The sequence below is a fragment of the Heterocephalus glaber genome, unplaced genomic scaffold (assembly GCF_053883595.1).
Source record: "Heterocephalus glaber isolate CG9 unplaced genomic scaffold, H.glaber_assembly_v1.0 deba00001569, whole genome shotgun sequence".
In the NCBI taxonomy this organism is placed as follows: Eukaryota; Metazoa; Chordata; class Mammalia; order Rodentia; family Bathyergidae; genus Heterocephalus; species Heterocephalus glaber.
In genome coordinates this window covers 9,244,406-9,259,039 of record NW_028258354.1, presented here as the reverse complement: position 1 = coordinate 9,259,039, position 14,634 = coordinate 9,244,406, and the positions used below count along the sequence as shown (strand labels likewise).

At 41.3% G+C, this 14,634-nt stretch overlaps 1 protein-coding gene across 7 annotated transcripts in view; it reads right to left on the bottom strand.

Moving 5' to 3' along the window:
* Positions 1 to 12,621, bottom strand: part of Srgap1 (SLIT-ROBO Rho GTPase activating protein 1) — a 308,189-nt gene extending 295,568 nt beyond the window's left edge. For 4 of the 7 annotated variants that reach the window (XM_004861126.4, XM_004861127.4, XM_013078301.3 and 1 more), the window contains exon 1: positions 11,671 to 12,621. In XM_004861126.4, coding sequence (XP_004861183.1) covers positions 11,671 to 11,737 — 67 coding nt within the window. In that variant the 5' untranslated portion in view covers positions 11,738 to 12,621. The remainder of the gene's footprint in view (positions 1 to 11,670) is intronic. The other 3 variants (XM_087192363.1, XM_021241530.2, XM_087192364.1) reach the window with 1 other exon arrangement.
* Positions 12,622 to 14,634: the final 2,013 nt, after the last annotated feature.

The following is a 14,634-nucleotide window of genomic DNA, read 5'->3' as shown; positions in this document are numbered from 1 at the left end:
ATCACGATAACACTAAATCTAACAAAAAAAAATTTTTCTGGCAGCACTGGCCTCATACATGCCAGTCAGCACTCCACCACTGAGCTACACCCCTTGTATCAGATATTTTAAAATAATTAAATGATATATTCATATTCATGGGTACAAAGGACTAATGCGTATCATATAGATATCAGGTCTTCCCTGAGGTATAATTCCTGCCATCTTCATTAAAATGACAATGGATTTTTAATGGAGTGCAAATTAATTCTAAAAAGTATTAGGAAGAGAAAGGACCGAGATGACCATGATGCATCTGAAAAATAAAGGAAAGATTTGGCTTGCGAGATATAGACTTACTATAAAGCTAAGTAAGATAGTGTAGTAATGGTACAGGAATAAAGTAATCAATGGAACATAATAGTGTCCAGAAACAGAGTCCTATACATTGTAAAGCTTTGATCAAGATAGAAACAGTCAACATATCATTTTTTTTAAAGGGACTATCAGCAAATGGGAAAAAAATCCCATCCATATAAAAAAAGCTACAAATGTAGCTCTAATTCACACAATATGAAAATACACTTCAATTGAGGAGTTGGCAATTTAGCTCAGTGGTAGAGTATTTATCTAGCAAATGTGAACCCCTGGGTTCAATTATCAACACCAAAAAATTTACAAAAATATAAAAAATAGAAGTTAAAGATATATCATAATGATGTATGTATATTCATGTTTATAGCAGCATATTTTATAATATCTAAACCTTGGAAGCACCCTGTATGTCCACCAATAGACAAATGAATAAAGAAAATGTGTATTTATACACAATGGACTACTATTCTGCCATAAAGAAGGATAAATGAGTCATTTGTTCTTTTACTTTTTTTTTTCCAGTACCAGGATTCTAACTCAGGACCTTGCACTTGCCAGGCAGGTGCAGCACCACTGAGCTACATTCCAGCTAAATGAGTCATTTATAGGGAAATGGTCCCACCTTAAGACCATAATGTTGAGTGAAGTAAATCAGACATACAAGCTTAAATATCACATGGTTTCTCTTATGAGAAATCCAATATATAAATGAAGTTCAAAATAAAAGACAATAGAGAGAAAAAAAGACAATAGAGAAAAAATGTTATTGTAATCCAGTATGGACAATGTACTAAAATGGCACCTTGATTAGCATAATTGTCTTATGTGTTTCATATGTATTCTGGCTGTTAATCTATATTTACAATAATCAACTCAATAAAGACTTGTAAAATATGTGAATCTGGGCTGGGGATTTAGCTCAATGGCTCCACTGCCTGCTTTGCCAGTGCAAGGTCCTGAGTTCAATCCCCAGTACCAAAAAAAAATCTGATGCTGGCAAAAAAGGGGGAGGTGGAGTAGAAGGGGAAAAAAATAGAGATGTATTATGTCCATGTACCAATTCCCCACAATGAATGTAATCATTATGTACAGCAAACACATAATGATACAAATAAAAAATTAACTTCAGCTTAATTAAAAATGTGTAAAAATCTGAGGCAGAAAGACCACAAGTTTTAGCCCAGCTTGAGCAAATTAGAGAGATCCTGTCTCAAAAAAAAAAAAAAAAAAAAGGTTTTGCCACCTGCCTTGGAAGCACAAGGACCTGAGTTCGATCCCCTGTACAAAAAAAAAAGTGGCTGGTGGTATAGCTCAGTTGTGTAGTACTCCAAGGTTCAATCTCCAGTATCACAAAACAAAATAATACCAAACAAAAAACCTTATATGTCAAAAACAAAATTTTAAAACACTTAGAAAATGATTTCAGGCAAGTTTTTTCTGACTTCAAAGTAGGGAAGGACTGTTTGGATACCAGATATACTAACAAATAATTGAGGACAGAGTGGAGATTTAGCTCAGTGGTGCCACTGCCTGCCTCTCAAGCGCAAGGTCCTGAGTTCAATCCCTTGTACCAAAAAAAACCCCCAAAAAACTGAGGACAAATTAATATGAGTAATGGCTATTTACCAAGAGGTGTATTTTTTAAAAAGTGAACATTCAAGCTACAAACTCAGAGAAGATATTTATAACAGATGTAACTGACAAGAGATTAACATTAGGAAGACACTAAAACAAATCAATATGCCAAAAAAATCAATAGATAAATGGACAAAGATATAAATAAGAGTTTTAGTTACAAAAACAAATAGTCCATAAACATAAGAAGCTCTATCTCGGGACTGGGGATTTAGCTCAGTGGTTCCATCGCCTGCCCTGCAAGCGCAAGGACCCGAGTTCGATCCCTGATACCAAAAAAAAAGAAGCTCTATCTCATTAGCAATCAGAGGCATACATTAAAACAAAGTATCATTTCACTCAATGACTGTCTCTCCAAAAAAAATGTGGGAGTTTTTTGGTTTTGGACCACTTAAATCTTTTCTCTTCTACCAAGGTCATGGACTCACAGGTAGACAGGGTGTCCAGACAGACTACATTTCCCAGCCTCCCTTGCAGCAAGATGAAGTGATGTGACTAGCATCTCACCAGATATATCAATGGAAATTGTGTGTACTACTAATGGCCTGGGTTTTAGAACAGAAGAGATGTGCTCTCAAGATTTACTTTGCTTGCCACAAGCTAGAACACAGACATACTTAAGACCCAATTTCAAACAGGTAGATAAGTTCAATTTTCTAAGAGACGGCAGAACCACAAGATGGAAGAAACCTGAATAATTTAATGGGGCAAAGCTATCCTGGCAGACTAGACTGCATACCTCCCGAGTGTTAAATGAGCAAGAAAGAAACTTGTATGTATTTAAATAATTGCTTTTCTTTTCTTTTCTTTTTTTTGGGGGTTCACTTTCAGTTTAACCTCTACCTTAATTAATACACTGATTAATTCTAAATGTTTTTCAGAATGTGGAATTCTCATTCCCTGCTGATATGATCATAAATACCAAACACTTTGAGGAAAGTTTGACATTACCCAGTAAATTTGAACATGCACATTCCTCTGACTTAGGAAGTATACTGAAATAAACTCTCATACATATACATCAAAAAACACCTATAACATTTTATATTTTATATTATTTGTGACCGCAAAAAAAAAAACAAAAAACAAAAAAAACCCACCTACCAATAACCCAAGTGAGGGGAGGGGAATGGAGGAAAAAAAAAGAATTAAGATATATTATGTACAGGTACAAATGCCCCATGACGAATGTAATCAATACGTATGACAAATATGTACTAATAAAAAAATAAATTTATAAAAGAAAAAAAGCTTGTAGTATTTTTATACACTAGAATGTATCAGTAAAAATACAAAAAGTACTAGTGAAATTACAGCTACACACACTAATGGAGATTAATCTTAACATAATATTGAGAAAAAAATTAAACTCCTAAGGATATGTGCACTCAATGATTACCAGTTCAGTCAATTTTATTTTATCTGTATCTCTACCTACTTCTACCCTCACTAAGATTATTATGGGGGCTGGGGATTTAGCTCAGTGGTTTTGCTGCCTGCTGCACAAGTTCAAGGACCTGAATTCAATTCCCCATACCAAAAAACCCAGATTATTATGGATCTTTCAAAGATTAACTGCCAAAATACTATTATCCATTAAAAATCTAACATGTATTCAAATAACTTAATATATGAACATAAAAAAATATATGAACATAACATACATCAGAACTATAAAGAAAACTATGAAACTATAATGCTTTAAAGAAAACAAGGCGATGATTAATACTAAATTTTACATTGTTTTTCAATGGCAATGAGAAGAGCTTTGTTGGAAAGGGGGCAAATGTGTGTTTCTAAGGTACTGGCAATGTTCTTAGACCTTGCTGGCTGGCTGGTAGCCAGTGTTTATTTTATTATTATGCTTTTAATTGTTGTAAATAAAAATCTTCTGTAGCCAATTGGATGTTTATTTCAGAAGGAAGGGAGGGAGGGAGGAAGATGGACTTTCTCACTTTCACACACACACACACACACACACACACACACACGCACATTAGCTCCAATCAAAGTAGAAAAAAAACAAAGTATGTCAATAAGTCATAAACAAAGAAATGAGAAATTGTCCTATGGACAAATCTGACTGTCAGTGGTTCAGCCCAGTTGCCTATGCTTGGCCTGGATTCACCTTGCCCACTCCTATTCTCATGGAGCTGAATCTGAAAGTGAAATTCTGGCATTAAGTCTGAAAATTTACAAATTCAGGAAACTGGTCCAAAAATATAGGAAGCATGCAGTATATTAGGCAAGAAAATCAACCAGAAATTCCTCCTGCTGTGCACTGCAGCTCTTTATGGCCATGTAAAGCTCAGGATACCCATTTAGTGGGTTACAGTTGAGCCTGCTCTGTGAGTGTTCAATAATGCTAGCCGTAGCTATGATCACCTTTAATCACTGCTACACCACCTTTCTTATATGCGTTTTCTTTTCCTTTATCAAATTATTATTAATTATATTAGCAAATAATTTACCATATCATAAAATGTTCTTCAAGAGCCACCGTTAATGGCTCCATAATGTTTCACATGTATGAGTGAGTTAACCAGTCCCCTGTGGAATCTAGTGCACCGTTTCCCACTCTGGGAAACTTAGACTGTTTCAGCTTTGAGACTTTCTAAACAAGGTACAATATAAATTTGACATGATGTTATAATACTTGATTGGGGGCCGGGGTTTTAGCTCAGTGGTTTCACTGCCTGCTGCGCAAGTGCAAGGACCCGAGTTCGATCCCCGGTACCAAAAAAATAGAAATAAAATATAATACTTAATTGGACACACTAGGTAATAGTGAATGATCACTATGTTAATTTCACTACAAAAGAATTATTATTCAAAATTCATACTCTTTATTTAATAAATATTTAATGAAGCCCTGTACTGTGGGGGGGGCACATGAGAGATATATGGACAATGATTTCTAATACCAAGGTGCTCTTCTAAGAAGTGGGAACAAATTACCAGTGATAGGGCTGGGGATTTAGCTCAGTGGCACCACACCTGCCTGGCAAGTGCAAAGTCCTGAGTTCAATCCTCCGTACCAAAAAAAAAAAGTCACCAGTGATACATGAATTTCTCATTGCTACATCAACTTTAAAAGAAAACAGTTTTTCTAAAGACTATAAAATTAAAACAGTGACTGTTATGGTTTGTGTCTAGATGTCCCCCAAAAGCCTCATGTGGTCATAGGTGTGGCTTTTTCAGAGGGAAGAGTGGGCTGGATCTAGGGTGTGTGATTACTACATCAGTCCACTGATTGGTTTAGCACACTTCTGGATGTGGATAGCTGGAAGGCCCACCCTGGGTGTGGGTGGCACCACCCGGAAGGCCAGAAGCATGGAAGGGATAAAGGGAGGGAAAGGCTGCTGCTTCACTACTTGCTGTGAGTTGCTTGCTGCCTGACAAGCCATCAACTGTGATGCCCTCTGCCATGCCGCCCTCCCTTGCAGTCAGCCAACTATGGACTGAAAGAAACCTGTACAAACTGTGAGCCAAAATAAACTGTGCCTCCTTTAACTTTGGGTGTTGGGTATTTTGTCTCAGCAACGATAACAGTAGCCAAGACAGTGACTTTACTGATGTCATAAGAATCTTCACTGACAGGTAAATAAAATCCATGGACTGCCTTATAGTTTTCATTTTCCATATAGCACCATTACAGGCATAGAGAAAACTTTAAACAAAAGTTGTAAGCAAACATATTGTACCCTAGGCTCAGGAAATGTACTTCTAGGCTTAGTTACTTATACTTGGCTAAAAAAAAACAGGACATGATATAATATCCACTTTATAAGAAGCTGAGAGCCAAGCATGGTGGCACACTTTTAATCCCATCACTCAGGAGGCTGAGGCAGGAGGACTGCCAGGTTCACAGTCACCCTGGGCTACAGAGTCAGTTCAAGGCCAGCCTGGACTACCAAAAAAGACCTTTTCTCAATAAACAGATGATAGATAGATAGATAGCTGGAAATCTTGCTAGTATGTCCCTTTTTAATTCTATCATAAAACTCTTGCCATTCTAAAAAAGTGCATGGCACTTTCTGAGGCAAATTCAAGGTCTGTTCATTTTGGAATCCATTCAGATAGGAAGACTGGTGATTATGTATTTGGATTTCAAAAGACTTATTTAAATCAGAATGGAACAAGAACCCACAGATCTCCAAAGAAAATCAAAATTAAACAGATAGCTAGGACTAACATTTCCTGAGTTATTTATTGTGTGTCAAGTCTGCTTCCCATAGTAGCCCTCAGGGCAACCTCACAAAGACATCAGGTGAGAGCTATTACTATCCCTATTCTACAGATGAAGAAACTGAGTCTTAGAGGTCACACATCTAATTTGTGGCCACACTAGATAGCAAACACTGAAGTTCTCGCTGTTAAACACCATGCTCTGTTTCCTTCCCATTCTGAGATATGCTGTCAGTAAGTCAGAAAGTAACTCTGAACGCAGAAATAAAAATACTTTCACATAGCTGTCTCTGATCCCAACTTCTGCCTTCAAACGACTACAACGAAAACAGAATGATTAGACATACAATTTATTCTCTTTATATTTATCCTACTTCTTACTTTTCTGCATTGAAGTGAAACTAGACTAGCATGGGCAGAATAAGAGAAGGATCTGGGCAAAGCCATGAAGCTCACTAAAATTCAGAACAGAGCTGAAGATGTCTGACTCCTAAACTCATCAACACAGACACTGTGCAGGAATCAGCAAAACAATCCTGATGGTCAAGCTGAGATTTACCATCCTGTATTATATTCCAACCCTCACTGTGCTGCAGAAGGACGGGCTTTACTCAAAAATACTCCTGAGCCAGGTGTAGCAGTGCATACCTATAATCTCAGTACATAGGAGGCTGAAGCAGTAGGATCGCCATAAGTTCAAGGCCAGCCTGGTCTACATAGTGAGTTAAAGGCCAGCCTGAACTGCAAGAGCCTGTCTCAAAAAACAAAACAAAAAATGCTCCTGAACCATTATTTAATATATTGTGAAGTTTATGAAAACTAATCAGGTAAAAGGGCCCATTGTAGTAGCTGCAATTAGTTTCACCAAAACATCAAGTAGATTACATTTATGCATACTTATCATATTATTTTTCTTGACTTTAAAGTTCACCATATGAAGCTAGGGCATTATCTGGGCATTGTGGTCCTCTGAAATTATCTCGGTGAAAAACAACTTAGTTATAAGTAATTTAATTAATTCCTATTCTCAGACTAAAGCCATTATTCTCTGGTATGATTCCTTTAATGAATGTAAAGTCTAAGTAGGTAAATAGTCTATCTGCTATGTGAAAGCAAATCACCACTACTGAAAAGCGGACGACCCAGGTTCTAGTCCCAAGGACATTACAGTTAATTGTACAATTACACTATATATGTCATTAAGCCTCCCTGCGTCATACAAATGAGTTGGAAAAGAAATGTTTAAAGTCCTTCCCAGCTGTAAAGTTTTGGTTCATAATTTAAATCACTGACCTTTTCCATTCTGGGTTATATGAAAACAATAAAAGTAAACACAGTTTCTGTAATAGCAACAGTAGAATTTTTAATTTCCTTATTAAAATCCATGGCATGATATGGTGTCCTATCAAATTTAACTGGAATGTCTTCAGGTTCCATCTGGTACCAAAAATATACTCTTTTTATTTCAGGGAGCAGAGCGATCAAAGAAAACATTTTCCTGGCACTTGTGTGTACATACCGCATGTAGAGGAGTATGAGGCTATCCCCGGGAAAACACTGTAAATAATAGCTGTCAGTTCTCAGCAACTACGAACATGCACTATTAAAAGTAAACACAACCTCTCAATCATGAGTTCCACCTCCTAAGTGAGTCTCTGGGCTTGGAGTATAGCTGACAGAGCACTTGCCTAGCATGTGCAGGACACTGGGTTCCATCTCAAGGACCACGACCGATCAATCAAAATTTAAAATGAATACAAATTTTAAAATAATTTTTTTATTCTTTTGGTTTCCATATGTGTAGTTCCATAATATTTCTGCTGCATATTACAGAAATTACATAAGCCACTAAAATTCTCAATCCACAAACCTGTCAGCCAAACTGTTCCGTGGCTCAGCATTCACCAAAGAGGCTCAAAAGCAGCACAGTCAAGTGGCTTGAGTTTCATATACTGCTTCAGTATATCCTTTTTAATGGCCCACACAAATAAGAGATTTATTTCTCCTGATTTTGTGTCTTTGGGAAGCTATCCAATGTGTATGAAGTGGTCAGTCTCTATACTCCAAGTTAACATATTCTTTTGAAATTGTGGCTTGAAGTCTTTTTGTCTCAGACTTAAACTTATCGATTCTTTAACTACTAGTGTAATTCCCGTTCCCTGTTATGAATCTGTCTGAGCTTATCTGAAACATGGTTTTGATTATTAATTTTCTGTATTCTTTGTTTCATAATTTTAATTCCCACAAAACTCAACTGATTCACTATGTGAAAAAGTGAAAGCAAAGATGATTCCCCCCAAAATAGAGCAGCCAAAAGAAAATATGAAATGCTTGAACATGTTATGAAACAATTTATATGAACTCACATGACATCTTCAATTAGATTCAAAGATCCTTAGAACTGAGAGAATTCAAATTCCTCACCTTATAGATAAGAAAACCAAAACCCACAGAGAAGCTAAGTGACTTGCCCAAAATGGTACATTTAACTAGGTAATAGTTATAGTCTCACACACGAAATTATATATCACCAAGGATGTTTCTTTACATAGCTAAGGATAGGCCCACAAAGTCTGTTCCCAAAACCTTTGCAGGTAGCCACAGTGGTAAAATCCCACAACTGAAGTCATTTCTTTTCTTTATTTTTTTTTTGAGAGAGTCTTGCTATGTAGTTCAAACTGGCCTTGAACTCAATATGTAGCCCAGGCTGGCCTGGAACTCCCTGCAGTCCTCCTGCCTCAGCCTCCTGAGTGCTGGAATTATAGGTGTGCACCACCACGCCCAGCCTGAAGTCATTTCTTTAGATCAAAATATTATCTCAGAGGGCTGGGGATTTAGCTCAGGGGTTCCGCAGCCCACCCAGCAAGCCTAAGCACAAGGACCTGAGTTCGATCCCCAGTACCAAAAAAGAAAAACAAAAACTATCTCAGAAACTCTGAGATAAATACAATTGTTATGAGGGAAATGGGAGAGAGTAAGAAAGAACAATAGGCCAAAGTAGTAGATTTTAAAATAGAAGGTGAAAAAATTACATATATATAATCAAAATGACTCAAAATCACCCATAAGCCTAAACCAACTGGAATCTAAGAAATGTGATTTTTTTCATTGCGAACAGAACAGTCCAACATAGTGAAGTTTTCCTTCAGCAATGAAACAGACCAGTTTCTTGTTTATTGTCCGATGAAGTAGCCGCTTAGAATTAAAAGAATGGTTTATCCCCCCACCCCAAAAAATCTTTATAAATACTGGACTGTGGTCTGTAAAAGTAAAATGCTCACTCTAAAGAGGCATTCAGGAAATGAAAGAGAAAATCAGTCTAACCTCCCAAGCAATCTTCACTAAGGGGCCAATTCCCACTACAGAGCACTGCTGGTCTCAAGCACTACTGAACTGCCATTTATCTCTCACTTTCTAGACTTTGCCTAGGGATACAGGTAAATTTCTGCAATTTAGCGTGTATGATCCAACTCCATTGAATCACCCTAGTCCCTTGCTTGCATACAGTTGTGATGATGGAGGGTGGCCTCCAAATGTGGAAACATTACAGGGGTAAGGCAACATCTGGCCACAGGGCAGGGCAGGTACAGGAAGGAGTCCACAAGCAGCCTAAGGACTCTTGGGTGTGTATAAGGAAGGAGAGCTAAAGGGAATAGGGCAAAGGTTACTTTCGGTAGGATAGTTAATTTCAAAAATAATTTTCACCATGTTCATACCTTGAATTAGATTTGATGGAAATATTCTAACAGATCCCATTTAACTAATTTGAATCAAAGTAGAATGCTTATACTCTCAGATACACAAGTGATCTCATATCTGTAGAAATCATACACTAGAAAAAATTAATAAAAAAAATTTTTTCACATGAAGTCTTGTTAACAGACAAATGACCTTAGAGCAGAGATAACTAAACCAGCACTAGGACGTGCATTCTGCCTTTCAGTACTCTAGAAAGCCAGAAAAGCAGACCTCCACCGCTCAAAGACCTACCACAAAGAGCCATGTGGAAATGGTGACTGTGAATAGCAGTACAGCCTTAGCATGAAAGGTTTTAGGATGTATTGGACTCATTAAGAAAAGAAAGGCTACCCTCATTAGAAAGTTTACCTGGCTCTAAGGAAATAATTACTCTTTCCTAATATAACTTCCATATCAATATAACAAGTTCCTGTAAGTATAAATTATCTTAACTGCTGGCAGAAAATTATGTGTTTTTTGAATGCCATTTAGTTTAACCACACTGTAGGGGACAAGCTAAAGGAAACCCACTTCTGTGGTGGGACCAGAGTTGGTCCAGATTCACACACTCAGGTGTTCCGGGACACCCCACCCCCACCCCAAGGCTGCTCACAGGACCGCGGGCATTTTCACAACTTGGCCACACAAAAGAAGCTCAGGTAGCTCCTGCCTCTCTCAAGACAAGTACAGTAATGCCTTTCCCAGCAGCCCTTTCATAAGACTGTATATAGACAAACACAGGTGTGGACATAACAATCTTTTTGAACTTTGCATTGAATATACCAAAGGACACCAGTGATCTCAAGACTCCATCCATTGTCTCCATCAGAAAAGCTAAGCGAGAGACCACACAAGAGGAAGGCAAAAAGCCCACATATTTATATGCATACGTATTACATATGCGTATTTTATACACACACACACACACACATATATCACTTCAACAGCAAAATAAAATACTTGTCTTGGAGAGAAAATATATTTTTCAAATCACAAGTCACGGAAAGTAAAAATGCTTAATCAGTCTTAATTAGGTTTCCTTCATTAGTTGACAATGTAAATGGATTGAAACTAAAATAGTCGAACCTTCATTTTACACGCCAGTGGCTTCCAGCAAATGGTAAGGCAATATTCTCATGTGAGTGTGAAAGATGGCACTGAATTCTAGCCTATTATAAAGGAGTCAGATTCCACTAGTCACTGCTGGGTTGGACTGCCAGGCTTTTAGGGAGCTATTTTATAAAAGAGGAACTCGCCCTAATAAATGAATAGCGAAGAGTTTAAAGGTCTGAAATAGCCTTCACTCAATGAAGCTCTGGACCACTTGGTGTTCAGACTTTACAAAATGACTCCATAGAAAAATTATGTTGTGACAATGATTTCATCTAAAAACAATGATGATGATGATGAAGATGAAGAAGAAGAAGATGATGGTAACTGAGCAGGAACCATGAGCGCTGCCGGCCTTCCCGGCTTAACTGCCAGCAGAAGGTGGTTAAGTTCCAGCCAGTTCTTTCCCTGTTCCAGGTGCGGGCTGGCAGCCGGGGGAAACCGCCCAGCGTTCAGGTCCCTGTGGGTTACAGGATTAGGGCTGGAACTGGGACGGACTCGTATTTGTATGCCGGCTCAGTCAGGGCTCGAGCTGACCCTCACTACCTTCCTCCAACGCAGACACCAAGTTAGAAACGCAACTCCACGAGAGCACAATGACAAGGAGGCACACAAAAGGAGCCAGGCAGCCGCTCCCATCCTTACCTTTGACTTGACTTTCATACTCGGCTATAATCTCTTTGTCCTTTTTGAATCTGCTCGGAGTGGACATTATCCAGCTGTTCCGGGTTCCCTTTCAATGGACAAGTTCTGTTGGGCGGCCACAAGCCAGTCTCTCTGGCGAAGCAGAGTTGCACTCCGACAAGCCAAAGCCCGGCAGGAGGGAAAGGAGGAACCCAAAGGCAAGCCCGGCAGGAGGGAAAGGAGGAGGGAGAGGAGGAGAAAGGAGTGCGCGGAGAACTAGATTAGCCCGGGCGCCGGCACCATACTCTCGAGGTTGAGCAGCCGTCGGAAATCCCGAGGGGAGCCCGAGGTCGGAGAGGCCGGACGCGCAAACTCCGCGAGCGAGTGGCGGGGGGCGTCTCCCTGCCCACCCCGCCCGTAGCCCGGCCACTTCCTCTACGACCGCTGGGCGGACGCGGGTCTCGCGCCGGTGCTCCGCACCATTGTTCCAGACCTTCACCGGGCACCCGGGGGCAGGGCGGGCCGCGGAGGGAGCCGGTGCGCCCGGGAACGCACCCAGCCCTGGCGCCTCGACCCTCCCTTCCTGCCTCCGGCCGCCCGCTCCTACGCTCAGCGGTCCCACCCGAGCTGGGGATGCTGGTGCCTCGGCCGCCGCTCCTCCGCCTGCACACGCTGCTGCTCCCTCGCGGGCAGGCGAGCGAAAGTGCAATCCTGAGGCGAGTCCCGCGGCTGCGCCCCGAGGTGGCCGCTGCGACGGTCCAAGGCGCCCTGGGCGCAGCCCCGCCGGAGTTTAGGTTTCAGGAGCCGGCGCCGCGAGGCTCCTCTGCCTCCTCCGCCACAGCACGCTGAGGCTGCCTCTCTCCCCGTCCCCTGGCCGCTGCTGCCCCCCGCCGGCCGCCGCTGACACGCTCCCTCGCTCCCTCGCACACGCGCCCGGGGAGCCGCGCCCCAGCGGCCGCGAAGTTGGCGGCGCGCGCACGGTCCGCGCTGGGGGCCGCCCGGGGTTGGCGAGGCGGGGCCGGGCTCGGGTTCTGTCCTCGCCTTCCTCTGCCCGCGCCCCTTCCCTGCTCGGCAAGGAAGCGCCGGGCTCGTCGGAAAGATGGGCGCCTCTCGTGGCCAACCGCAGTCCGGCCCCATGCGCCCCGCCAGCCGCCGGTGGGCGGTGCCCTGAGCCTCGCTCGGCGGGGCCAGGACCCGCGGCTTCAGCAGCTGGAAAGCCCCTTCCCAAGGGGAGGCCGTCTTCGGCCTTGTTCCTAAATCCAATGGGGAAGTCCACTTCAAGCTGTTAGACCCGGGTAGGAAAACTGAACTGAACTGTGGCTGACTTGGCTGTTGAAAAGAAAATCTAGGGAGGGTGAAGCTCTTCCATCAAGGTGGAGAAAAACACCCATCTTGAACAGATATCCTCGCCATCCTGGAAGTACCTAGAAGTAGGATAGCGGGAAAGCGGTGCTGTAGGAGCCAGTCACACTTAAGGATGTTGCTAGCCTTTTTACGGAAATGTTTACCGCCTGGGACCTTTCTCGGCTCCTTCCAAATCACTTTTCAAATATTATGGTCCTAATTTATAAAAGTGATGACTCCAAAGGCGTGTCCAGTAACAGCATATTTTCCCTGAGAGATCTGAAGGGAGTACTTTTAGACTTTGATCATTCATTCATGCCTCCAGTGATGAACTTTGCAATTCTTACTGTGCGCCGAACACCAAGATAAAAGCTAGGGTTTCAGAGATGAGAGACCTGCTCTAATGTTGTATGATCGAATGTTGTATAACTATATCTAAAGTATGAATAAATAATTCCAGGCAGTGCAGTACTGCTATGTGAGAGAATCTCTCTTATAACTAAGTGCAGTTTTGGGAGACCTGGGGAGGAAAAATCAGCTTGCATAAGGGGCCCAGGGAGTAAGGATTCCCCAGAGTGGTACCTGAACAGGGTTTAAGTGGATTTGTTTTGTGGTACTAGAGATCAAGCCCAAGACCCGGTGAATGCTAGGCGAGTGCTCCTACACTGACCACACACCCAGTCCCTAAATACGGAGGATGAGTAGTAAGTAGTTCGCTTCCTTAGGAAAAGGAATGCATTCCAGGGGAAAGAACCATTTTACTCTGGGGAACTACAAATACGGTTACAGACATCTTCCGCCCAAATGCCAGATCTGAGAGAAGGTGAAAATTTATTTTAAAATGTTATATATAATTATATAGTTATACATATATATGTCAAGTGCTAGTGTGAGAGCATTTTTAACTGCAAATCTTCTAAAGTTTTAATTTTTAGCGTGTCTTTTTATTTTCTACCAACAGAATAGAATGTAAGGGGGAAACTCCAAGCATTTTAAAAAATTTTTTCTCTCTTACTACTCAGGAGTTTATACTGTGACACCCGGGGCTGCCCTCATTGCATGTGGAGCTGTCTTACATAAGAGCAGACAGTGAAGAGCCAGACTGTCCAGGGCAGAAGCTGGGAAGGAAGGTTGGGCCCAGCTGGGAGAGGACTCCTGGGCCATCCTGAGCTCTTGGCCAGAGTTCTGCAGACAGCAGGGAGCCTGTTAAGTAGAGAAGTGTCATGGTCAGATTTGTGTTGTATAAAGATATCTGTTGGCAGTGTGAAAGGATGGGTTGGCCAATAGGAAAGAGAAGACCAGAGGCAGCCAGCCCACTTAGGTGGTAACTGTAGTCAAATCTAAGTGAGATTTATTCAAATCTAAATGCAATTCATATCATCCATGGTGCCATTGGGGTTTATTTTCTGTTTGTACCAGGGAAGCACAGTATGGAAACAGAGTTTGCAGCCCCTAGAAATAAATCATTGATGGAGTCTATACCTAAACCAGTGTGGAGCAAAACGCCCCAGGGACAGGGTACTCAACAGTGCATCCAAGTGCCACTGCTCTATCTCCTCATCAGTAAAATGGGTTAGTTCTTAGCTCCTGGGAGTGGGATAAGCACATACTGAAATAATTTTTTTAAGTGCTTACTGCAGG